Genomic DNA, 25,307 nt, shown 5'->3' on the forward strand with positions numbered 1-25,307 from the left:
AGGTGAATTTTTGTGTTAGAAATTCATCCTACAACTGCTTGCCAGGAACAGCTACATCAGAAAGAAGCATCAATTGATAGGATGCTTTTTCTTGCTTATTTGGTGTTGACCAAAGCACAGGCAGGTAAGTGTCACTCTGAAGCCAGTTATATGGATATCTAATTAAGTTACTTTGCTTTACATTGAAAGAATTAAACTATAAAAAGCAGAGGTTGTCTTAACAATGAATTTTAGGTCACTGAATGCTGTCTTAAAACAGCTGGTTAATTTGTAAGTCTGTATGTGGACTGTATTGGTTTTTTCAAAGTTAAACTGATTTCACATTTAAACTGGCTGAATTATATATGCAGACTTACACCAAAATAACTGGCATTCTTGATGCTTGTACAGTTATTTCTGTGCAGGTTTGTGGATAAATCAGGTGTTAATACAACAAGAGAACAGTTAGGAAGATAGAAAAGACTGCTGCACAAAGCTCTAGTAGTGGGTATTTCGGATCATCTAGATCTGAAGACATTACTTAATATGAAATTGCTAATAGTTTATAAAAAAAAAAGTCTGGATTCGTGTTAGATTCCACAGTCAAGTGCAGATTATAAAGGCAGTTTTATTTCAGTGAGGCAATGAAGCTTCTTCCTTTGTCTCCCAAAAGTAAAGGGGGATGTTTAATCAAAGTTGGTTTAAAAATAAATAAATCTTTTTCAGATGACAAGCTGCTTTTGAATTTCTTTTCAGAGTATGCTGTACTGAAATGACACTTTTCTTCCTAGCAAGTTGTTTCCTCCTTCAGTTCATATGTCTTATTCCCTGCAAAGCAATGCTTAGTATTCATGCAGTTGTTGAGCTATTGAATAGAACCTGTTAACAGTATTAAATTATAAAATGTTTTTTTTGTCGTTGTAGGAAGAAATCTGCTTCATCTAATTCAATCCTAATTCAGTCCTGCTAATCTGCTAATACTGTAGATTGAAAGATTTTTTGCTGTTGCCAGGATATCCTGTAATGGGCAAGGAGCCTGAGAGAATACAAATCGTTCTGTTTTTTTAACTTTTAAAAAACTTTTGTGTTTAACAGGTAAGAAACTATTAAACTTCACCTACAGCAGTAGATTTAGCTTCTGCACCTATAAAGCCTTATCTTAAATTTTAAGTGGTTCCTGAATGCTTTAAGTTTTTCATGTCCCTGGTGTCCACTGAAGGCTTATTTACCCGATTTCTGTAGGTTCACATTTACCTTCTCAGCTCCTCTTCCTTCTGCAGTTCAGACTTTGTGGCCATTCCTCCCCTTTCCTTGCAGCTTTTTTCTGACTGCTTTCCAGCTGGCTGTTTCTAACTTTGTCTTTTAACCCACCCTGCTGTTGCACGATCTTCTTTCTCCATCCCACTTTCATCTTACAATGAGAATCAAGGGTCATCTAGACACACTCTTGTGGTTATTCTATTTGTTTTACAGGAAACATGTTTTAAAGTGTTTTGGTTTTGTGCCAGGAGGTGTATCTGCTGCCCAGCCTCCAATTCTTTGGAAGAGTTTCAAAGCAAATGTGTTCATGAACTGACATATATTAGGTATGAATGATGTTTAGCACTATGGGTTATTATATTGAAGTATGGTAATACTGTCTTCTGCAATTGAATTTTTGGTACTAAACTGCATGCTTCAGTGTAAAATTGTCTTCTGAGTAGCTATGCATCATTTAGCTTGCTTTTTTATAATATTATGGAACATCTGCTTTTCTCAGTACATAGATTCTTCATACTTTGAATTCTCCCAATTATCTTCAAAATGGAGATGAAGATATCTAACTGAATTCTGTGACCAATAAATATTTCAAATGTGTAAATGTTTGACTGTTGAAGTGGAGTTACTAGAAAATGATTCATCTCTTCTACTTGGGTAGGGGAGATCAGTGTCTAATTTGTAGTTATTGCAGGTAATTAAGATCTATATTTATTAACACTTACTAACCTGTAGTTTGAGAGAGTGCAGGAATTGACAAGGATACACTTGTTCCTTGGTATAAAATTGCTCTTGTAACTTCATTGCAAACTGTAGACTTCAGCTGATTTTTGTACTTTCTCTGGACGGTTATGACCTCTTGAATTTTGAGGGATTGGTGTCTGAGTAAACATTAACCAGTTTGTACTTGTTTATGTACTTCAGCATGTCAAAGCAATTGATTATTGGGGCATTCAGTCACAATGGCGCGCGTGTGTGTACACGCACATGAAGGACATAGTTTTTTTACATAATATATAGATAATATATATTTATAGTTCTCATCTAGATAGAAGTGCAGCTAGTGTGCATAAGTAAGGGAGGCTAGTGATGAATAAGGGTGAAAGTGATTTCTCTTCTCTCTCAGTTCTTAACTGTTCTGCAACCATAGCAGGCTCCCTCTTCCCTTGTCTGACAGGGGAGTGAAAGTCTCTACTTATTAGATAATTTGCCTCATTAGGCAGAGGAGGCGGCAGCTGTTAAAGAGGATGTTATGAAAATTAGTGTCTTCATACAGTTTTCTGATGTGTTTCTCTCCCAGTCAAGAAGGGACTACCACATGGTGTCTTTTGCTTGCATTTCACTCAAGAGTCTGTAGTTACCCTCTGAAAGTATAGTAGTTAGTTGAGGAGCAATGTGCTGTAAACGACTATAAAGGCTGGGAGGAATTGTATCTGTAGTAGAAGCTTAAACTGTACAATAGTCAGTGAATGTGCTGAAGTGTTTCTCTTGTATTCCGAAACATTGGTTACTCAGGAATTCTTGATGATATTTGGAAGAAGGGGCAGTGATTGGTTTTTGATAGGTAGGTGAAACTTTACGTGCAAATAGCTCAAAACACTGAAATGTCACTAGCTTATGTACAAGGAATGTGACCCCACAATTCCTGAATCTTGCAACTTAATCATGGTAGGGTCTTACTAAGATGATTATAGAATCATAGAATGGTTTGGGTTGGAAGGGACCCTTGGATCTAGCCCAGCCCCCGTGCAATGAGCAGGGACATCTTCAACTAGATCAGGTTGCTCAGAGCCCCGTCTAACCTGACCTTGAATGTTTTCCCTCTCTGGGCAACCTTTTCCAGTGTTTTACCACCCTCATTGTTAAAAAAAAAAAAATAAAAAAAATTATTCCCTATATCTAGTCTGAATCTACCCTCTTTTAGTTGAAAACCATTTCCCCTTGTCTTATCACCACAGGCCCTACTAAAATGTCTGTCCCCATCCTTCTTATAAGCCCCTTTTAAGTATTTAAAAGCCACAATAAGGTCTCCCTGGAGCCTTCTCTTCTCCAGGCTGAACAACCCCAACTCTCAACCTTTCCTCATAGGTCTTCCATCCCTCTGATCATTTTTGTGGCCTCCTCTGGACCCGCTCCAACAGGTCCATGTCTTACCTGTGCTGAGGACTCCAGAGCTGGACGCAGTACTACAGGTGGGGTCTCAGCAGAGTAGAGGGGCAGAATCACCTCCCTCGACCTGCTGGTCACACTTCTTTTGATGCAGCCCAAGATACGGTTGGCTTTCTGGGCTGCGAGTGCACATTGTCGACTCATGTTCAGTTTTTCATCCACCAGTACCCCCAAGTCCTTCTCCACAGGGCTGCTTTCAATCCCTTCATCCCCCAGCCTGTTTTGATACCGGGCATTGCCCCGACCCAGGTGCAGGACCTTGCACTTGGCCTTGTTGAACCTCAGGAGGTTCGCGTGGGCCTACTTCTTGAGCTTGTCCAGGTCCCTCTCGATGGCATCCCATCCCTCAGGCGTGTCAACCGCAGCACTCAGCTTGGTGTCATCTGTAAACTTGCTGAGGGTGCACTCGATCCCACTGTCCATGTCATTGGTGAAGATATTAAACGGTACTGGTCCCAATACGGACCCCTGAAGGCCACCACTCATCACCAGTCTCCATCTGGACATTGAGCCCTTGATCACTGCTCTCTGGACGTGACCATCCAACCAATTCCTTATCCACTGAACAGAACATCCATGAAATCCTTATCTCTCCAATTTAGAGAGAAGGATGTTGTGGGGGACCATGTCAAAGGCCTTACAGAAGTCCAGATAGATGACATCAGTAGGTCTTTCCTTGTCTGCCTATGTAGTCACTCCATCATAGCAGGCCACTCGGTTGGTCAGACAAGACTTGCCCTTGGTGAAGACAGCCTCCAATTAGCTCCCTGTCTTCCATGTGCCTTAACGCAGCTTCTAGGAGGATCTGTTCCATGATCTTCGCAGGCCCAGGGATGAGGCTGACAGGTATCTTTCACTCGCTCAGGTTGCTCAAAGCCCCAGCCAACCTGACCTTGAACGCTTCCAGGGCTGGGGCATTCCCAGCTTTTGTGGGCAGCCTGCTCCAGTGTCTCACCACCCTCGTGACCAGAGGCAGTTCCCTCAGCCTGCCCTTGTGTGCTGTGTGCCCTGGCCCCTCAGCATCTTGAAGGCGCTGGGCTGGGCCCACACTCCATGCATCAGCGCCTTTCCTGGACTAGGGAGACCAGGAGGGGACAGAGGAGTCCAGATGCAGTTGCCAAAGTACCGAATAAGAGAGGAGGAAAGCATTTTTACTGTTACTGTCTTGTTTTATTGTTTTGGGTTTTTTAAATTGTTTATTGCCTTGATTATTACCTTGAGAAGAATTCCTAATGAAGCAGCTAGAAGGGACCTTAATGCTGCAGATCAGCACTTCTTCCTTGCAGAACTGCAGTTTTCTCCTTCTCTAAAGGAACAACTGTCTCTCTAACTTCTTTGCTTGATCTGTTGTTATTCTTTGTGCACTGTCGTGGAGGGTCTGGCTTCATCTTCAACCACCCATCGGGCAGTTTCCTTGTCCTCAGACTGAAGAAACAGCACCTCCAGGTTGCAGGGACCTCAGTGGCCCTTTGAGGGACGACTCCTCTTGCGCCAGTGCAGCAGCCTGGTGGAAGCCAGGTTGTCTCATCCCCTTTTCTTGGGGCTCAGGGCAGAGGAGATGGCACCCATTTAGGAGGGGTGGGGGATGGGAAAGAGAAGGGCTCACACCACCTGTGGCAATCAGCAAAATACTTGTTAATGCTGGGAGATGGAATGGGTGCGCCTGCAGGACAGCGAGGTGCAGAGGCTGGGTGTCCCAGCTAATGCCAGCTGCAGAGGCAGGGCTGATGGTAGGGTGCCAGCTGGGTGCTCCTGTGATGCTGTGTTGATGGTGTCATGGAGGGGAGCCCTGGCATGGTGTACTGGCACCAGGGGAGCCATGCATGAGGTGGATCCATTTCTATCGGTTCTTCTTGATTTTTGGGTGGATCCGCCTCCGTGGGCTCCACACCATCAGCCACTTGAGCGATGGCCATCACTATCATGTGGCTGATGGTGTCCCCCCTCTGACGCTGCCTCCTCTTCCTCCGTATCTCCTGCAACCACCTATCTGCCTTCCCCTGCAAAAGGTGGCAGCCACTTGCCTTGCTGCTGTGGGACATCTTTGTTCCAATCATCTTTGGAATCCTATGGCCTCAAAGCTCAGCAAATTGTGGGCAGCTGCCAGGATCCCTGTATTTATAGGGCCCAGAACAAAAGGTAGTGAGGTGGCTTGTGACATCAGGAGGCCGCTGTGATAACAATGCATGTGGCCAGATATAGCTGTTTTGGGGGTGGGGGGGCTGTGGCCTGAAAGATGCCCTCATATGGGAGAAGGAGGAGGGTTGGGGGGGCTGAGGGCCCCTTTCCTGGGGATTGTTCCTCTGTGCCATTCTCCTGCCCCTTGGGCACAGGCACTGCCTTCCACCTCCCCTTGTGTGCCTGGGCTCTAGCCCCCTCCTCATCCCGTGCCTGGGCTCCCCTGGGTGAGATAGTGGGAACAGTGTTTCAGGAGGGTCGGGGGTCCTCAATGACCTCCCACCGACCCGGCTCCCCACAAGTGGCACAGCTCCCCATGCCTGACAGTGGCTGAGAGGGGGCGAAGCATCCGGACATCCCGCCAGCGGGAAAGGGAGGTACAGCCAGCTTGCGCAGGGTCTCCCAGCATGCCATAAAAGAATTGCTGATTGGTTTTGTGTCCCTTTCAGTATCTCTTCTAGTTTGCTATGTCCTCCTGGAAATGGGAGGACTAGGACTGTGCACAGTATTTGAAATATGGGTGCAATATGTATTGAATTGTTGAGGTAAAGGTGTTTATATTTTGTGTTCTATTTAATTCCTTTTAATTTCAAACCATCTATTGGCTCCCTTCTCCACAAAGTTTCTTTGAAACTTCACTAGCTTATAATCATAAAAGTCTTAATTGTTAGTGTAAGTAATGGAGTATTTCTCCAAAATGAATTTGCACTAGGGTTCACATTCGTGGCCTGAACAGGCTGTTCTGATACTGAAGAGACTACTACACCTTACTTTGGTTCACGTGAGATTTTTTCTATGTCAAATTGATCTTACGTTTTTTTTAAGAAATGTAGAAAGTGTACCATGAAAATGTCTCCTGTATTACTCCTTTTATTTTTTTTGTTTGTGATTGCCAGATTTAATGTAGTTAAATCTAGAGACTTGGAACAGTAACTTGTATCTTTCTAGCTAATAACACTCACAACGAATCTCACTGCTTTAACTGAAAGTAAATTTATTTTCAAATAGGTTATTGGGTAAGTATGGTCTCTGTTGTATTATTTGAAGTATTTAGAAATAAAACTAAGGAATAAGTAAGAGCAGAGTTTTTACACTATTTAAAAACCATACAATTTTATTGGGATAGAAGATAAAGAATTCCTTGTTTTTCCCCTTGAACTCTCAATGCAGAAGCAGCAATGTAAGTGTGGTGCTGTATGAGAGATTCTTTCTTGCATTCATCAAGTGGAAAAAGTGGGGAATTCAGTTATGGCATAACTGTGTATTGCTGTAAATTACCATTACTTTAAGGATCTTCAATCTAGAATGCAGCTGTCTTATTTTTTCCTACTGTTTTGTTCAAATTGCCCTTGATTCCAGACTAAATGCATTAAGTGCTTAATTTTCCCATTTAATAGGTCTTGGGATATTTAATGCTTTGAGGAGTTGTGCCCCAGCCTGCGAAGGAGAGGCAGTTGTAGACAGCAGGTTTACAACGGGTGATGCTCTGGCTGAGGGAAACAGGCAGCTTAAAAAGTAGCCACTGGAGTGTCTTCTTTGTCCATTTGGGTGACTGGTAATTCTGTTCAGCTCTAAAATTTTTTCAGACATGCACTCATGCTTAGCTTTTGTTTTGAACAGATGGTCCATTTCCAGTGCTAGTGTGGTGTCTAACTACTGTCGATCATTTGGAGAAGGAAGAAAAAAAACAAACAACCAAACCCCCCCTAGAAACTAATTAAATATACCTGGGGCTAACTGGTTGAGGTTATGTGAAGCTGGCAGAAGGGGTTGTTTAGCATTTTAAAGAAATCACTTAATGCATTTAAAGGTCTTAAGAATGTTGGTAAAATCTCTTTCAATGATAAAAGTGTAAGAATTTATCTTCATCATTACTTTGTCCTTCCCCAGACCTACCTACCTATTTGGTTTTTAGAAGGCAATGGATTGTTTGTATTGGAAATGCTTTTGTCACTAAGAAATGTAAGACCTTCTGGAAAGCCTGTGGTGGCACCAAGGACTCCTTTGGTGGTTGCTTTCCTTGCATCCAACAACTAAGTTGTCTTTTGCTAGTTGCCGCACAGGAGTTATAAAAACCTGCTTTGCTGAAGTAGGTTACCTAATTTAGGATATGTTTCAATCATGGAAAAGTTTGTTGGTGCAAAAGTAACTTGTTCTTTTTTTCATCTGTGTACTTGAATCCTATACTAAGAAAATATGATGGTACATAAAGAAAATTGACAGTTATGTTCTGAATTTAGTTTTTTATAATGCAGTTCTTGTTACAACTCTATGTAGCGTTTTTCAGACTTTCATATATTACAGAATCTTCAGCTTGTCAGTGATACACTTTTTTTTTTTAAAAAAAATTCTCTTGCTTGAAAAATGAAACTGGCTATCGCTGTAAAATACGCAAAGTTCCTACTGGAAGCTCTGCGTATATGCTTTTAACATCCAGTTGTCAGGTAAAACAGCCTTCAGCTGGCTAGCTGAGGTCCTTTTTAGTTTTCTCCCTGAACTGGTCTAGATCCCCATGTCTGCTTGTACCAATACTCAGCTGTTAGGTAGAAGTAGGAGTACCAAGTTGGAAGAAACTCCTTGCAGATAGGTTTCTCATGTTTGTTTTGCCTAAGTATGATGCTTAAAAGTTTAACTTAAATGAGCAGCTTGTAATAGTTTTCTTATTTACTGAAGGGACTTCTGGATGCTTTAAAGTAACAAGTCTGCTTTGTAAAAGGTTTAATGTAGGAGACATTGTCCAAAATTAAACTATATGCTTGTCTGATTGGAATTTGCGTCTTCATTGTAGCTTGAAAACAGGAATGTCTGTATTCAGGAAAGGTGTTTGACAGGTATGTCGACTCCAAGCTACAGGGAGACCTACTGATAGAGTTGTTACCGACTTTTTTTGATGGAGATGCTAGTTAAGCATTTGGCCTCTAGAAAGAACTACAGACTAGTTACTGTAAAACAAAATACATACAGTGTGGCTTTCTTCAGCTGTAGTAGGCAGTCGACTTAAATTTTTTTTTTCTGGTCTGAAATGATTGTTTCTAAGCTTTCTTTCTTCCCTTTAGCAAATCATTCAAGTGAGAATTTCAGTTACCTGTATCTCGGAGTAGTTGACAGGCTTTCTTCATTTTGGTGAACTACTTTCTTTCCTTGCATGTTTAAGTCAGGTGTTTACTACCTGGAATGTTATTTCAGCATCCATTCACAGAAGAATCTGTTAACAACATTAACTAAGAAAACAAAGCAATATTTTTCTGAATGCTAGGTGTTCCTTAGGATCTTGAATTGTTACAACTTGTACATCAGCAAGTTGAGGTAAACTTTCAGAAGTACTGTTTACATGAACTGGAAGTCTGTTAGTCTTGCTTGCCGGGAACTTTCAGAGATGATGGAAATGCAACTCAAGTTACAAGAGACAGTCAAATATCTGCAGCAGCTTTACCATCTATAACACAATTTTTCTTTCCCCATCTGAGGGTTTTTAGTATTATCCTGGATTATTTTGCTGCTTGTAGTATCTAATTGTGAGCATGTCTCGTATTTGGCAGTCTTTTGCATCTTGCATTGAATCCAAATGTTGAGCTTTTTCTGATCATAGCGGCAATGGAATTGAACATTGGGAGTAACACAACCCAATTGACTTGTGGAGTTACCGTAAATTTGCAGATAGTGAAGTTTTGGGAGGAGCGAGCACTCCTGATTTGTGGACATAAGGCCTAATTCTGACTCTGTTAATGGGACTGAAATTTGAAAAAGCATGAAGATAATTCAAAATTTCAGAATTGGTAGGTTTTGGGAGGGAGGGTAGAACAGTAGGCTGTGGGAAGAATAACAATAACGCTTTGTTTTTAAGACTTCTATTCAAAACTATGGTAGGCTGATTATAGATTATCGCCAGTGATAATGCCTAAGAAAATTCTCTTCTCTTCAGGGTTCCTGGACTTCCTCTTTGGCACATTTTATGTTGTTTATTTTTCCTTATTTCAAAGGACCTGGGCTCCTGTTGAAAAGTGATGGAATAATCTCTGGCCGGCACCTGACATGTTGAGGGAGCACCCCCTAAAAGAGCTTGCCTGGGAGACAGTTTGTGAAATAACGCAGTAACATGTTTGCAGTAGTATGCCTCTTTTTTTGTTGTTGCTATTTTCCATTGTTAAATTTCTCTTGAAATAAGTAACTGAGAAATACATTGAAGCTGCTGAAATGAGCTTTAATCACTGCAGAGGGATTTACATCTGGAATTAGCATTGGTAATGGTTACTTGCAAAGATGCTACTTTCACTAATTGAGGCACGGGGAGGGATTTGATCTACTTTTCTGGAGGCTTTAAAAAAAACAAAACCCAAACAAAAAATATCCTGTGACTTCAATAATGCACTAGTTTCACTTGCTTACAGTAAGTCTGTGTATAGCCTGAATACCCACAAGCTAGTGTTTTTAATAACAACTTTGTACAACTTGATTTAAGCTAATTTGTGAGATCAGGTGTTTTGAACCCTGCTTATAAGTTTACTAAGACTTTTAGTAGAAAAGAATGATTTTTTTCTGTTTTTGGACCGCTTAATCCTTGCATGGGATCTCAGATGATTATAAGTATTGATACTGCAAATGAAATTATCTGTACCTTTTTGTGATTGATTTTTGTTTGACTCCCATGTCTTTATATATACAGAGTATATATATACAGAATCCATATATATACAGAAAGGTATGTAATATAGGGGCAGTTATGTATGCTTACAACTTCTGACAAAAGGCTAAGCAAAGTAAGGTGGTATTAAGTGATCAGCATGTAATGGTTAAAGCAACAATGAAAACCCTAAAAGCAATTTAAACTTCTCCATAGTGAGTATATCAGGCTTTTCAATATTTAGGCCAAATACTGGAAGTCTTGCTAATGAAGAGAGTCATAAGGGTTTTGCTGGATCCTTGGACTTGTATCTGTTTTTCTTAAACTGCTCGAGTACTAAATTGGACACTTCACTATTCTAAGTAGCTGTAGTGTGCATGCTGAATCCATTTTAACTTGGAAATAAATGCTTAAAGCTCTCTACCTCTTAGTTTGCATAAGAATTAGATATTTCTATGTCAGTTTTTGTCAGTTTTTATAAGTGTATGACAAAAGCATAGTTTCGTTATTGTCGTTAAGCTTGCTCCTGTATACAACCTGCAGCTTACAGAAGTGTTCTTGCTAAAATAGTACTGCTGACCTACATTCTCTGTTGTAACTACGTGTCCTCACAGCTGATGATGTTGCTAATGCACAGCAGTAACTAATGTATTGAATTAATCCTTCACACTTGGAAGGCAGTTACTTAAAGGAACAAAAGGAGTGTTTCTTATTTAAATGAGTGCTGCTCAAAATCATGCTGCTTCCAGTTGTAAGGAAAGAAGAGTTTCTCTTATCGTTCTCTAGTATCTGTAGTATCTCTTCCAATCCACTTAAATTCTGCATTCACAGGAGACCAGCTGATACTGTATCAGAGGTTAAATGTCATGTAAAAGCCCTCTTTTGGAGAGGGGGGAAGGGAGCAAATGCTTGTATTGAGCTTAATGAGAGGTGAAAGCAGGAGTTTATTGGAGCTATCATAGACTGAAAGATTCTTTTCTAATAGCACAGTTGTCTCAGTAGCAAATGCTTGCAAGGTGTCTTAGAGTGACAGAATTAACATGGAGGTGCCATAGCATTTTATACGGAAAGGTTAAGTTGCTCATCCTCCTATATTTCTGTTACGGCCTTTTACAATGTTTCAGTGGTTGGGGCCACTGCCCTTTCACGTGTTTGCTTAAGATATTTTATTGTCCCTTGTTCTTCCTCCTGTGTCAAGTTTGTGGAGGGAGGTACAGTGAGAGAGTAGGTCCTGTGTTGAAATTAGCTCCAGCACTTTGTGTGCTGCCTGCAAGTTAAAAATTACTACATTTCCTCCACTATGTTAGGTGTTTTCTTCAACAGTAGGGGTGGTACTCTAGTGCGTTTATGCAGCGCCCATTTTATCTTCTCCCAACTCTATTAATTGCTGAGCCAGTTGTTCTGAATCTGAGACTTGGTGCGCAGATTAAAAACAAAGGTTGGGAAGAGCAAAGTCAATAAATGGAAAACTGAAGTTACCCTTTTTTTAATGCAGATTAGCATGTTCCTTTCATGTAAGACAGACCCTGGAGTTGCCTAACTTTTTATCTTTGGGTGTTAGAATATTGGCTATTGCTAAAGGTACAAAAATCACTACGGAGTATTCGGTCATCTTTAATCAAGCCTGATTTTTGTAGCTTTTGATCATTAGCATCCACTGTTGTGTCTCATTGGAGTTTTAGAAAGTTCCTGTGCATGCAGGTACCTTTGGGGTTAAGAAGCTATGGAATACTGTACTGCTATGAAGTGTTACAAATCTGTTTAAGCAGTATTTGTAGTAAACTTAATGCTTTGTGTATATTCTTCTCATCCAGACCAGCATGTTTTGGAAATTTGATCTCCATTCGTCATCCCACATAGATACGCTTCTAGAGAGAGAAGATGTAACACTGAAGGAATTGATGGATGAAGAGGATGTTCTGCAAGAGTGCAAGGCTCAGAATCGCAAACTTATAGAGTTTTTGCTGAAGTCAGAATGTTTGGAAGACTTAGTTTCATTTATTATCGAAGAGCCACCTCAAGACATGGATGAAAAAATTCGATATAAGTAGGAAAACTTTTGGGGTTGGGGGAGACTTGGGAAGGTGGAAAAAGGGGTAACTTACTCCAATTAATTTGATAGTGTGTTTTGAATCCCTTTGTGCTGGTGTATGGTACAATACTGGTATCTTTAGAGTAAGTTTGTTTTCAAGGGGCTTTGTAGAACTTTTATGCAAATATTAGAATAATGTATTTATTTTTCAAATGGCAGCCTCTTATTCACAAATGCTTCCAAAACCAATTGCTGCCCAGAGGAGGCTTATAAAAAAAAAAAAAAAAAATCAGAACTCACATGAAGAATCTTGTAGTTGTGATTATTAAGAAAATAGTTGAATGAAAAACCCTATTTGGGTAGCATAGTTAAGTGCTTAGCTTTGTTTTATCAATGATTGGTAAGATGTCTTGGAGTTGCTTGTTAGAATGTCTGTAGTGCTTCTTGGAAGAATGTGCTTAATGTCTACTTGCTGGTGTTTTCCTTTGCAGAGCTAGAACTGTAAGAATTGGGTATGGCCATGACTTCAGCTAGTTTGCTGAGAAGGTTCAAACTCAAAAGTCAACCTATCAATTCATATAAAAGCACTTCTGCCATTTTTGGCCTACTTTAGAGTTGTCTATGCAGAAAGCTGCTTTTTTCTTAAAACAGTATGTAAAAAAAAAAAAATAATGAAACAAGCTACACTCTTTGTTGCAGCACTTCACCATTTCTGGTAAACCATGCCTCCTGTAAGTGTAGCAGAGTTTGAAATTGGAGTATCTTTCACTTAGAAACTTTAAGCTGCTGATGCTGTCAAAATTACCTTCAGTATGAGTGGGTGATAGTTCTGTCAAATGCAGGATATTACTGGTCTTGATGGCCTCTTAGTTTAATTACTCGATGTTCTGAACTGTACTTCTGACTCTGTGTCGTGAAGCAGTACTAGCTAGATTTGCAGGCTTTTTCAGACTTCAGCTAGTTTACTGAGTTTCTACGTAATTGCAATACATATGTATATATAAAAAATATATAAATCCTGAAGCTATTCCTTTTGACCTTTTTAATACGATCCCTGTAACATTAAAAGGGGCAAACACACTGCTCCCTCCCCAGTATCGGTCCAGTACTATCAGTCTGCTTAACTTCTTGGTAACGAACTTTTTTCCCTTCAAAAAAAGTGGCTTCTGAAATGAGAGATCAGTACTTGAACAGATGGATTTAACAATAGATCTTAAAATAAAAGTTTGTCCTTTCCCCACTTCCCTAGTGTTGTCCTATTGCTACTGAAGAACAGAGTAGTCTGTTTAAGTGAAAGAACAGAGCTTGTAGGCTGAATGTGCAGTTATGTTACCTTGTAGTTTGCTGCTTTAATTAGTGCAGACCAGCTCTGCTTAACCAGGTTCTGAATTCAGAGCTGAAAGTACGACAACTTTGAAGTATGAGTGATGGATAACTTTTTTTCCTTTTCCTCAGATACCCAAACATATCGTGTGAGCTGCTTACATCAGATGTCTCACAGATCAATGATAGGCTGGGAGAAGAAGAATCCTTACTTATGAAACTGTACAGCTTCCTCTTAAATGAATCTCCTCTAAACCCTTTACTGGCCAGTTTCTTCAGCAAGGTGCTAAGTATTCTTATAAGCAGAAAACCAGAACAGGTAAATATTTATAAGCTCTCCAATTAAATAAGTGCTCTCATAAAGTTGTAGTACTCAGCAATGCTGCTTTAAGACGACACGTTTGAGGGATAGCCACGGAGTCAAAAAAGAGCATTCAACTTCCATACTAGCTGAAGACACTAACTTTTTTATGGTATGCACAGGATTAAAAAAAAATACCTGGATGAGTAAGATGTATTTAATTTGGATTTGCCTGAGCTATTTGTGCAGTCAGTGTGTGAGTGCTTAGCTTTTGGCTTAGCTCAGTATTTTATATGGTGATATTTGCATTAATTGCTGATAGAGGTGAAGGTAGATGATTTGAATCAGTGGGAGTGGGTCCGATTTGGTGTGAAGAATTGTTATAGAACAAGGTGAGAGTCATTTGGAGTCCTTGTTCAGGAATGTTGTTGTACTCCGTGTTCACGTGGCCCAATACTGCCAACAGCTGCAATGACTGACTCTTGTACCTGAGCTAATAAAGTTTGTGACTCTGTTCCATATCTTTAATTTAGCAAGCTCTGTACTTGTTTGTATTATGTTAAGATTTTGCTGTGTCAAGGTTTGCTCACTAAGCAGGGGTGAGAGTAATTCATACCAAAAAGGAAAGCTGACTGTGCATTAGATTATAAGTAGTTTATACTCAGCACGTTGGGCTTGAGAGGTGGCTCAAGACACACTGCACATATTATCGGCTGTCCTGTGCCACTTTTACTACTCCATACGTGTGTATTATTTTATTTTGCCTTATACTGCAAGCTTTAAGTGGCAAAAGTGTTTAAGAGGTTCTCATTTATTTTCTCCATTTGGTAGGAGAGAGAAACTGGTTGGTGTAATTTGCCATGTAAAATACAGATAAGCAAATGTAAGCTTACTTGTTTTTTAATTTCTAGATTGTGGATTTTTTAAAGAGGAAACATGATTTTGTAGACCTCATTATGAAGCACATAGGGACCTCTGCTATCATGGACTTACTGCTCAGGCTACTGACTTGCATAGAACCTCCACAGCCCCGGCAAGAAGTGTTAAATGTAAGTAAAATGTCTCAAAGGATTTTCATCTGACATGTGTGAACTGTAAGATGGCTTGTCTTCTGCTGGTTTTACTAAGTTAATTTCTTAATTGCGCTGAAATTAGATGTGTGGGGTTTTTTGGTTGGAGCTGTGAATACTTTTCCAGTGGTGCCACAGTGCTGGTGGGGACAACTTAGAACCTGAGCATCTGATCTCTTCCCCTGGTCTTTAATATCTAACTTACATCTGCCACATGCAGTTTTAAAAATGTTTTGGACCTTACTGAACACTTCTTTTGGCATCAGAAAGTTTATTTAAAAATTATACCTAGGGCTTTGTTTTCTATAGTTGCTTAGAAACACTAATTTTACTTTTTTCCTTTTTTCTGAAGTATTGTTATTCTTGTTTAGAAATATCGACAGTATGACTCGTGGCAATTATCAAATGACTTTTTGTTAATTTTAATTCATTTAATTCATTCACTTGGATAATATTCTTACTGACACCCACAAACACTTTTACAGTGGCTAAATGAGGAGAGAATTATCCAGCGGCTTGTGGAAATCGTACATCCATCTCAAGATGAAGATGTAAGTATTGGTCTGACACTCTTCTGGGTCTATCTGTTCAGCAAGTTGCTGTGCAACATAGTGTTAGAACTTTTAGTTTTACTGTTTTCTGCTTGCTTTTTTCAGTAAGCTCATTTCAGTATTTAAGTGTGGCCTTTTCAGGGAGGGTGGGTGGTTTTTCCTCCCCCCGCCCCCCCCCCCCAACAACTCACCGTTGTTTGAATTGTTTGAAGAGTCAGCTCTTATATTTTGCACCTTAACAGTTCCTGCCTCATGCCTCAAGGGGGTGGGTTTTTTGTCTTGTTAAGGTTTAGTTACGGCATAAAGCTATTGCGTCAATGTTTTTGGGTGGGAGAGGCTCTTGTCCGAGTAGAAACTTCCACCTTTTTAAACTGAAGAATTACAATTGTCCAGCATGTTATTACTCTTATAGTAATTACTCTTATGTTTTCCTGTTCCAGAGGCATTCAAATGCATCACAGTCACTGTGTGAAATTATTCGTCTAAGCAGAGACCAGATGTTACAAGTACAGAACAGTTCAGAACCAGATCCACTGCTTGCAAGTCTAGAGAAGTAAGTTGGTTTGCTGAATTTCTGATTTTATTTTCAGCTGATAAAAAACACAGTTTTTTAATTTTTGACCTTGAAAACCTTTAGAAATGGCAAGCTCTGCTTTTCAGGTGAATTTTCTTGGTTACCTGTCATCAGTCTGTGTAATTTAAAATAACTCGGCAAGTAACCAGAGCCCACCTGGAGGATTTCCGTGTGGGTATGTTGTCTCATTAAAATATTTCCTGTGCTGCCAGCGTTGGTGGGAATCAGACATGTGGAGGTCAGCTTGATACTGCACGCAGAGTACACGTGGGAGACTTTGGCTTTGATTTGTTATTTGTTTTAAGTTAATCTAAGTGTGTGTTTCTGCTAAAGAAGATTCTCCTGTATTCCCTTCTTCCTTTTTGCTGGTTACAGGTTTAGGTTTGTGTGGCTGTTATGGCAAGCCAAATCAGGTTTTTGATCTGACTGAAAACTCCCTTTTTGTAGTGTTGGTTGTCAGATCAAAATGGAAGGAATAGTATGATTGGAGCAGTGAGGATGGGAGTGATTGTCCTAGTGGTACCTGCTAGCTTGAAATAGCTATTAGTTTTCTGTGTATTCCCTTATTAATTTTACGTGGGCAAATGGTAGCTGCTTCTGTTAACAGCTGTATCCTGAAGTAGTGTTATATCTGATTCCCATGCTTTTGTTTTCAGACAAGAAATCATAGAGCAGCTGCTGTCTAATATTTTTCATAAAGAAAAAAATGAATCTGCAATAGTCAGTGCAATCCAAATACTATTGACCTTACTTGAGACAAGACGACAGACGTAAGTGTTCTTATTTTGCTTAAATTACGCCTGCATAATTTAACTACTGTTCAGCAATAGCAAGTGTCTTCCGTGTACTTATGACTGAACTGTTTGTGGCCTGTTGTAGCTGAAGTAGTGATTGCAGTTGGCATTACTACACTTTCACCAAACGACTGGTCTTTCTACAGGCTTTTTGTAGAAGCTAGTTTAAGTGCCACTTGACAGATCAGACAAATTACATTTCATCAATTTGTTTCTGGATACAAGGAATAGAGTACATATGTACAGTGCAGTGAGTGGGTATTAACTTTTTAAAAAAGTTATTTGAAAGTTTTTTACAACTTCACTTTGAGAAAGTGCTGAACAGATCTCTGTGGTACATTCAACTTCTTTATGTTGTTCAGGATAGATGACTGACGCCCTTTATCTGCCTCAAAAGAGGAAGTAGAACAGCTGTAATGCTTAATCTCAAAACCATATTGGAGATTTCAAACACAATAAACCTAAAAATCCTAGGGCTAGTGTTTGGAGAAATCTTGTTCAACCATTACTTCACACTTAATTTATATTTGTAACCTTACATTTTTACTTGCCTATTCATTCTTTGCACATGCCTTTGGAACCGTGACACACTCAAAATCATACCTTAAAGATGTTTTACAACTGGTTTTGATATTAATTATCAGATTTTGCTTGTGTATGTTTTAGATTTGAAGGCCATATAGAGATCTGTCCTCCAGGCATGAGCAATTCAACATACTTGGTCAACAAAAGTGTTTTAGAAGCCATAAAAGCACGACTTTCATCCTTCCATGAACTCCTACTTGAGCCTCCAAAAGTAAGTGAAACCTTGTGTTACCAAATTAATTAAAACAAGACTGTCACTGTGTGACTGTATTTCAGGCAGGTTTATAATAACAAACAAAACCTGGTTTGACAACTTTCGGGCAAGTGCCCAGGCTCCTTCCCAGCCTATTGTGAGCTTTGCTGTTCATTATTCTTGACCCTGAGCCAATGTGTTGTGCTAATTGATATGCTTTTCCAGCTTAAACTTTTATTTAATTGGCAGAATAGCCTTGAAGCAATTACTTCTTTTTGAAAGCAATGAAAAGAGATTTGCTATATATTCTCAAGGTGGGTCCTATTTTCTGCTTGGAAATCCCATCTGGATAGGAAACACGGACTATGGATGCTTCAGTTGTTTGGAACTTTGGCATGGCCCACAAGGCCCACACAATTCCTCTAGGCTTGCCCAGGACCCAGGTAGACTAGCTCCACTGCACGCACCCTGCCTCTAGACATGTTAAATTCTTTGGGCTTTTTAACTGATGTAAACAGCTTATCTATCTTTTGCAACAGCACGACATAAATACAAGATGTATAAATAGGGGGCTTACCTATGATCCATTTATATTTTCCCACTCAAGTTTTCACTGGCACTGCACCCTGAACTGGGTGCCACAGTCCGTAAGAGAGAAGGACCTGTGGGCCAAAGTGAAAATATACACCAGAGGTATAAAATACCAGACGGGGGGGGTCAAGGTAGTGTTAAAGTTTATTTTAGCCTGGAGAAGATGAGACCTTGAGATTTCCAAATGTGGAAGACATAATAAAATGCAAAGAAACTGTCTTATCTATATTGCAGCAATATGGTAAGATTCAGGTCTATATTACAGTAGAAGCAGGGTCACATAAGATACTTGCATATTTTCTGGTGGTTGGACATACTTCGCATTTGAATAAGTCATCTAGTGAAGTTATTGAATCTGTTGCTCATTTTGAGCACTAGTTAAATGAGCATCCTTAGATTTTTGCCTTATGTAAGGAATGGACTAAATGAACTAGCAGGATGTCAGTCATCTTTGTTCTGACGCAAGGGTGGTGCTGGTCAGGCAAAAATGATGTCCAGTGTTACAGAAGGCAGTAGTCATCTCCTTGTCAAAATGTGTTTGTGCCTTAAGATAAGAAGACATTTCTATTATGAGTTCCCCTGCTCATTGCATATTTGCTACTAGATTTTTAGTTCTTACGGTAGCTAATATCAGATTTTTCTTATTGGCTGGCACTTAGTTATGTGACAACAGTTCTGGTTTGTTAACCGGCTATAAGATTTCAATGTAAGAACCATGAAGCTTATAATTGTAATACAAGGACCCATTCGTGCATGGAGAGAGACTTTTGCTGTGTTGAAAGTAATTCCTTCGAAGACTACAGATGGAGCTTGTTTCGTGTGTAACATTAAGCAACAAGCTTCTCTAGTGTCTTATTCTAATGAAATGTTTTTCAAGTATATGAAGTTAAGGTTGTTGAGGCATTATAATATATTTAGACACTGTCCACCTAGCTGTTTTTTGTAGATTGTAGCAATATAGACTACCTCTGTACATGGATAAACCAGTAAGAAGCATTTCCTGCGAAGTATCTCCTAATTCCTTTCAAGGTTGGGTAGAATGCATCTACTTTGAGATCCTGTCTGTAGTTAACAATCAATTTTTACAATGTCGTTGGTTTCATGTGGCTGTTCTTAGTGTTTCCTGTCTATGGAGTTAAAATAAGCTATAGTGTTCAGAAGTAAAAATTGCTTTTTTTCAGAGTCAAGGTATGACTGTTGCTCAAGGACTGATTGTATATATTTTTAAGCACTACCCTGTCATTGTGCATAGTAGTGATGAGCTGTTTTTTTTAAAAGATATTTTAATGGGTTTTATGTAGGTACCTTTTTCTTTTTCAGAAAAGTGTTATGAAGACAACCTGGGGTGTATTGGATCCACCTGTGGGAAACACACGTTTAAATGTGATTAGATTAATATCTAGCCTTTTACAGACGAATACAAGCAGTGTGAATCAGGAGCTTATAGAGCTTAACAGCATAGGAGTAATACTGGTAAGAACTTTATGCTGCCTTCTTTATTTTTGTGGATTGCTATTAAGATCTTGTCTGTTTTTTCTGTCACTGCAGATAATTTGAGTATATTTTCCAGCCTAATCCTTCAGCCTTTTTGTGTTGTGGCTTCTGTTGTACTGTTTAAGAACTTTTAATATTGGATTTTACTGTTAAATTCATCTGTCTGAAGTCAGCATTTTCCTCTGATCACTTGAATGGTTCTTATTCTCTACGCCTTCATAAATATATGAAGTGGTTTTCTTAACAAGCTTATTTACTGTATGTACTCAAGGCTTCCTTGCTGTTCTCATTCTTTTCCTAAGCGGTTCCCTCAAAACCCCTTTTCCTCTCTTAATAATATGTGGCACACCAAATGGTATCTCAGCGCTGCCCTATAAAGGGACAGTTATTCTTGGTAGCTTGTGTGCCTTCAAACCTCTGAAAGCAAGACGTTGCAGGACAAACTTTCGGTCAATTAACTTGCTGCTTTTTGCTAATGTGGAATGTGTACTTCCTACCTCATACTTTAGGACATATTCTTTCTGTTTAAGTTGACCAAAAAATTCAAATTGTTTTAGTCTAAAATCCCTTTTTCCTTCAGCTAATTAATAGAACTATGTTTATAATGTCTTCATCTCAAAATCTCTGCACAACTTGGGTTTGCAGGCAGGTGTGAACTTGTATACAAATAGCTAACTTCACTGTAACTGAAGCTTTTCTTAGATGTGTTGTCTAGGGGAATGTACATGCTAGAAACACTTGCGTGTTCTTCTAAGTAGATTATTTTGTAAACTAAATTCAGTGAGGTTTGAACATCCTTTTCTATTGCAGGTTTTACATAAGGGGGAAAAAAGTAATTATAGCCATATAAACTTCTTGGTGATTCATACTGTTTGCTGAAACAGCACATGCTTTACTGTGCAGACTTAACTGTTAGGAAAAGAAATCGTCTATTTCCAGTAGCATATCTTTATGAGAAGATGTCACTAGTTTAGGAGGACGGAAGGAAAATTTGAGATCTTTAGCTGTATTTTGAATGGTACTTACATTGTCTAATACTGTCCCAATCACTGCACATATTTCCATAAGTAATTTCATTTTACCCGTGACAGCAGTAAGTAGTAGTCTAAAATAACTGGACATAAAGCTGGAAAAGCTCTTTCCTATGTTTAAGAGGAAAAATGTGGAGAATCAGGAACATGACTGAATGAAGACTGTTTATTACATCTCAGCCTCAGTATTTGTCTGTGTTTAATAATCTGAAACTGCATCTAGATTATCTGAGCTAGCCTTCTGTAATAGAAGAATAAAATTAGTAGATGACAGGTTCAGAACAGGTAGATAGGATTTTGTAAGGAATCTCACTGAAGGGGGGAGCACGTTATAAATGGTATTGTAGATGCTAGAAGGTTAAGTGAACTCCAAAAAGAGAAATCTGTCCAGGGCTACTAAGGTCATAAATAACAATTCCGACTCTGGGACTCTCTGGGCTGCGGCTAGCAGAAAGAATGTAAGTGGGGAGTGTCATTCCTCCCTGTCTTTGTTCTCTGAAAGTGCATTACTGGTTACCCCTGGGATAAACCCAGTTACAGTTGAGTTTTTGTTTGGATCCAGTATGATAGTCCTTGTGTTCAGATAATAGCAAGCACAAGGATTAACTTTTTTGTAGGCCACAAATTTTCTCTTGTGCAAAAATACTTAAAGAATTTGTTCCAGTGTAGTCATTCAAATGATTTGCTGGGGTGAGACTATTGGCTGTGTTGAATGAGAAGACCCTGGTTTGTGTAAACCTTGTTGAATTTGTTTTTCAGGACATGTTCTTTAAGTACACATGGAATAACTTTTTGCATACGCAAGTAGAAATCTGTATTGCATTGATTCTTGCAAGTCCTCTTGAAAGCACAGAAAATGGCACAATTACAGATCAGGATTCCACTGGGGACAATCTCTTACTGAAACATGTAAGTTGTGGTTTTTTGGGAATCTCTTGAATTTTTCTGTCTCCAGGCTATCATAGCAGTTTTTCTTACATAAAATATACTCCAGTTTTACTTCAGTTATGTGTAGAATGAACAGGAATATTGTTTTGTTTTTTCTTAAAATGCCAGTTCAGGGTGTTAAACCTGAAAGTGCCATAGAGTAGATTTTTGCTGCCCCAAAGTATGCATGTGTGTAGAGCTACAAGTATTTCTTTTCCTTGAAGGAGAAGTTCCTCTATTTTTTTAAGAATTTAAATTACTATTTCAGTAGCTTTATGCTACTACAACTCAGCAGCTATAAAGAGAAGTAGAATTAATGTAGGTTTAGCTTTTAGGTTTCTGGTTGGGATCTGACTGCTGCTTCTAAAGTTTAAACCTTTTAAAGAAAGTATTTATCCTGAACCTGAAATTATTTATCTTGTAAGACTTTATATTTGTTAAAATTAACTGTAAAATGCATAACAGTGTTCCACTTTGCTGCTACTAAGCATATTTTGCTTTTTTTGATAGCTCTTCCTTAAGTGCCAATTAATAGAACGAATACTTGAAGCATGGGAGATGAATGAGAAGAAACAGTGAGTAACTAGTTTTCTCATTCCCTGCAATTGTCTACGTAAGACTTGAATTGTGAAATGAGTGTATGACCAATTCATAACTCATCTGGCCAGTTCTAAAAAACACTTGTATGTTTGGATTAAAGCTTTCTCTCATACTACTTCTTGGTAGCGTTCTAATGCTTTTTCCCATGACCATTAGAGAGAATACAATAGTTTGTCATTCTTGCCACGTATAAGATATTACTATGATCTTTAAAGTCTGACCATCTTCAAGTACAGAAGCATATCATAAGTTTTGAGAGGACAGGAAATACCTTTCTCCAGTAAGCAATTGAAAATTTTTTGTAAACACATCAAAGCATACTACATATTGGGGAGCAACAGACTCCTAAGTAGTAAAAGCCAAGTCCTTAGCAATGGAATAACTTCTAAAAGTATGTGTTTGTGAAAGGATGGAAGTTTCAAGCAGCTAACGCTGTCTGAAACTGTGTTCATAGCAGGAGAAAAAACCCTCAGTCTTCACCTGAGGTGGTAAAACAGCTCTCTGAAGGCTCCTAAATTTGGTTCAGGAGATACCAAACAGTAAATGTTAATGTGTCAAAATACTGAATTAGCTGACTGGGATAGTGTTGCTGGTTTGCTGATGTACTATTTGAGACAGTTCTACTCCCCCCAAATATTCCTGTTCCTATTTGATGTGAATCAGATAGTAAATACATGGCTAACGTAACTGACCTGAAAATAAGGATGTTGAATTAGGTGAAGAGCGTGAAGAGAACATGACTTAATTTAACTGTAGAAAACATGCTGTCTGAAATGTCTTCTATTTTTATATTGTATTTTCCTGAGGTTGTAGAGAACTGCCAACTTCATCAGCAATTAGACTCTTATAGGAGAGAAGTATGGAAAGTTGTTTCCATAGATCAAACCTAAAACTATTCGTTGGTTGGATAAGAATGTTCTTCAACCAGTACTTGCCATATGGATGAATTAATTAAATACTTAATCTCATGTTTGCAAACACTAATGCAGAAAGTATTGCTGTAAACCTCCGATTGTGCTTTTATCTGGAAAGAACTGATTTTTATTTGCGAGAAACGAGCGCTGTTGTAGGTCACCCCTTTATCCAAGTTTATACAGGTATGACTCCAAATATAAAAGATAAGTCTTTAAGGCAATCCAAAGGTATTTTTAGCTTAGCTACTTCAAGAAATGGAATTTTTTTTATGCTTTTGTATTCTGTCACTTATTTCGAGCAGCTCCAGAAGCTTGAGGGTGACTGCTTTCTGCTGTAAAAAATCTGACATAGTAAAAAGCTGTTTGATTCACTCTGATTAATAAGCATTTGCTAACAGAAGATACAATTGTATTCTAGACTTCTTGGCTAGGCGATGGTAAGTCAGTCTGCTTTGTCAAATACAAGCGCTCTTTATGGCATATCCTGTATTAGAAATGACCATCATCATGTGTTGCTTGTTTTGAATGTACTTGTTACCTAAGCAGTTGGGGAAGAAAGACAGGAATCTCTCTCTCAAGTTGTTCCTGTAAACAATGTGGTACTATTTCATTCATGACATCTTTCATTGACATAACATAGTTTCAGTTACCTCATTTGTTAGATGATGGTGGAAAATCAAGTAATGTGATTCGTGTTTGCACAACATAAGCTACTTCCTGAACTGCTGTCACTTTACAAAGATTTCAGGCAGGTTTATGGGATGTTTGTCTAGCTAATTGGGTGGGTCTTTCTTGATTTTTTTTTTTTTGTTTTGTTTGTTTTTGTTTAAAAAGAACAAAACCTTAAAAAGCTGACAGGGCAGATGTCTGGTTAGCTTGCAGCTAAATGCTAGAAATTCATCGAAGTCGGAGCTCTCACTTTAGCTCTTTGGTCAGATCTAGAATGGTTCCAGCTGATCATAGCTACTCAAAGCACTACTCTAAAAACTGGTAATTCCTGTTTCTACAAAGCAGTTCTGTCACATAAAAAATACTCAGACCGCCTTGTAATTGTGCCTTTGGTATGCACTTACATGTCATTCCTAAAGTTCAGGAAAGCAATGATCCTAACTTAAATTTCAGTTGGTCATACAATTTCCATCTCTGTATGCTAAATGTAATGTTAAGAAACTCCGCAATACTAAAGCACGCTTGGGACCTAAGAATTTTTTCACTTTTGACTGTAGGCGCAAAGCTCTGAAAGAATGTTCAGTGTATTGGAGTTTTGAAAAATACTCTCAGCAACAGAAGTTTCCTAAAAACTGTGGATCTGTTGTTAATTTTGTCTTTGTCTTGATAATGCTGTATATTCTTCTTTCTACACACACACAAATGTGAAAGCAGAAATAATCTGTTCAGATACTCTGTGCTTCCTTCTTGGTAGCTTGTTAAGTCTTCTAAACTGGCTCAGTGTAGTCAAACCAGTTGGTATCTTAAATTCTTGAGTATTTTTGTGAACCTTTGGTTTTAGGATGCAACTCTTCTGCTTGAGAACCCCTATGCTATTTGTCTTGTGTAACTTCTTGACTCTGGTAGAATGTTTCATAACAAAATATAGTAGCACAGTTGCTCTGAGTGTGGGCAGTTGAATTCCTTTTGTCTCTTGCAGGGCTGAAGGAGGAAGACGGCATGGCTATATGGGTCATCTGACAAGGATAGCAAACTGTATTGTGCATAGTACGGATAAGGGGCCAAACAGTACACTAGTCCAGCAGCTCATCAAAGGTAATGTTAATGGTCTGAAGTTTGTCTTCATGGCTTTCTTCATCAAATTTTGAGGAAATGAAACAAACCTAAATTAAAAGGATAAAAGAAGAAAATATTGATTATTTCTGACACGTTCAATTTAAAACCAGCCATCCTTAAACATATGCCCAAGTCTTTTTTTCATACAGTATCAAAGCTGCCTGAAATAAATGTGAAGAGATGCTGACCTGCTTAATTTGAACTTGTTTGCTAGATGGAGTAATCCTTACGGATTTAGGAGAATGTTATATGTTCTTTGCAGTATTTCTGGTAGAGCAGAAGAGAACAATTAAAAATTAAGTGATGCTCCATTGTCGATAGTATCAGATGTTTTTTTT

General features: G+C 38.8%; 1 protein-coding gene across 5 annotated transcripts in view; it reads left to right on the plus strand.

Annotated features, from left to right (window-relative positions):
* PPP6R3 (protein phosphatase 6 regulatory subunit 3) overlaps window positions 1–25,307 on the plus strand; it is a 68,272-nt gene that overhangs the window by 15,146 nt on the left and 27,819 nt on the right. For 2 of the 5 annotated variants that reach the window (XM_059825971.1, XM_059825975.1), the window contains exons 2-12: window positions 12,019–12,251; window positions 13,692–13,878; window positions 14,772–14,909; window positions 15,416–15,481; window positions 15,922–16,034; window positions 16,712–16,825; window positions 17,516–17,645; window positions 19,539–19,691; window positions 21,503–21,652; window positions 22,181–22,245; window positions 24,833–24,948. In XM_059825971.1, the coding sequence (XP_059681954.1) occupies window positions 12,025–12,251; window positions 13,692–13,878; window positions 14,772–14,909; window positions 15,416–15,481; window positions 15,922–16,034; window positions 16,712–16,825; window positions 17,516–17,645; window positions 19,539–19,691; window positions 21,503–21,652; window positions 22,181–22,245; window positions 24,833–24,948 (1,459 nt within the window). In that variant the 5' untranslated portion in view covers window positions 12,019–12,024. Of the gene's footprint in view, window positions 1–1,015; window positions 1,075–1,544; window positions 1,566–9,679; window positions 9,692–12,018; window positions 12,252–13,691; window positions 13,879–14,771; window positions 14,910–15,415; window positions 15,482–15,921; window positions 16,035–16,711; window positions 16,826–17,515; window positions 17,646–19,538; window positions 19,692–21,502; window positions 21,653–22,180; window positions 22,246–24,832; window positions 24,949–25,307 lie in introns of those variants that run through there. The other 3 variants (XM_059825972.1, XM_059825973.1, XM_059825974.1) reach the window with 3 other exon arrangements.

Source organism: Gavia stellata, chromosome 17 (genome assembly GCF_030936135.1).
Source record: "Gavia stellata isolate bGavSte3 chromosome 17, bGavSte3.hap2, whole genome shotgun sequence".
NCBI classification, from domain to species: domain Eukaryota; kingdom Metazoa; phylum Chordata; class Aves; order Gaviiformes; family Gaviidae; genus Gavia; species Gavia stellata.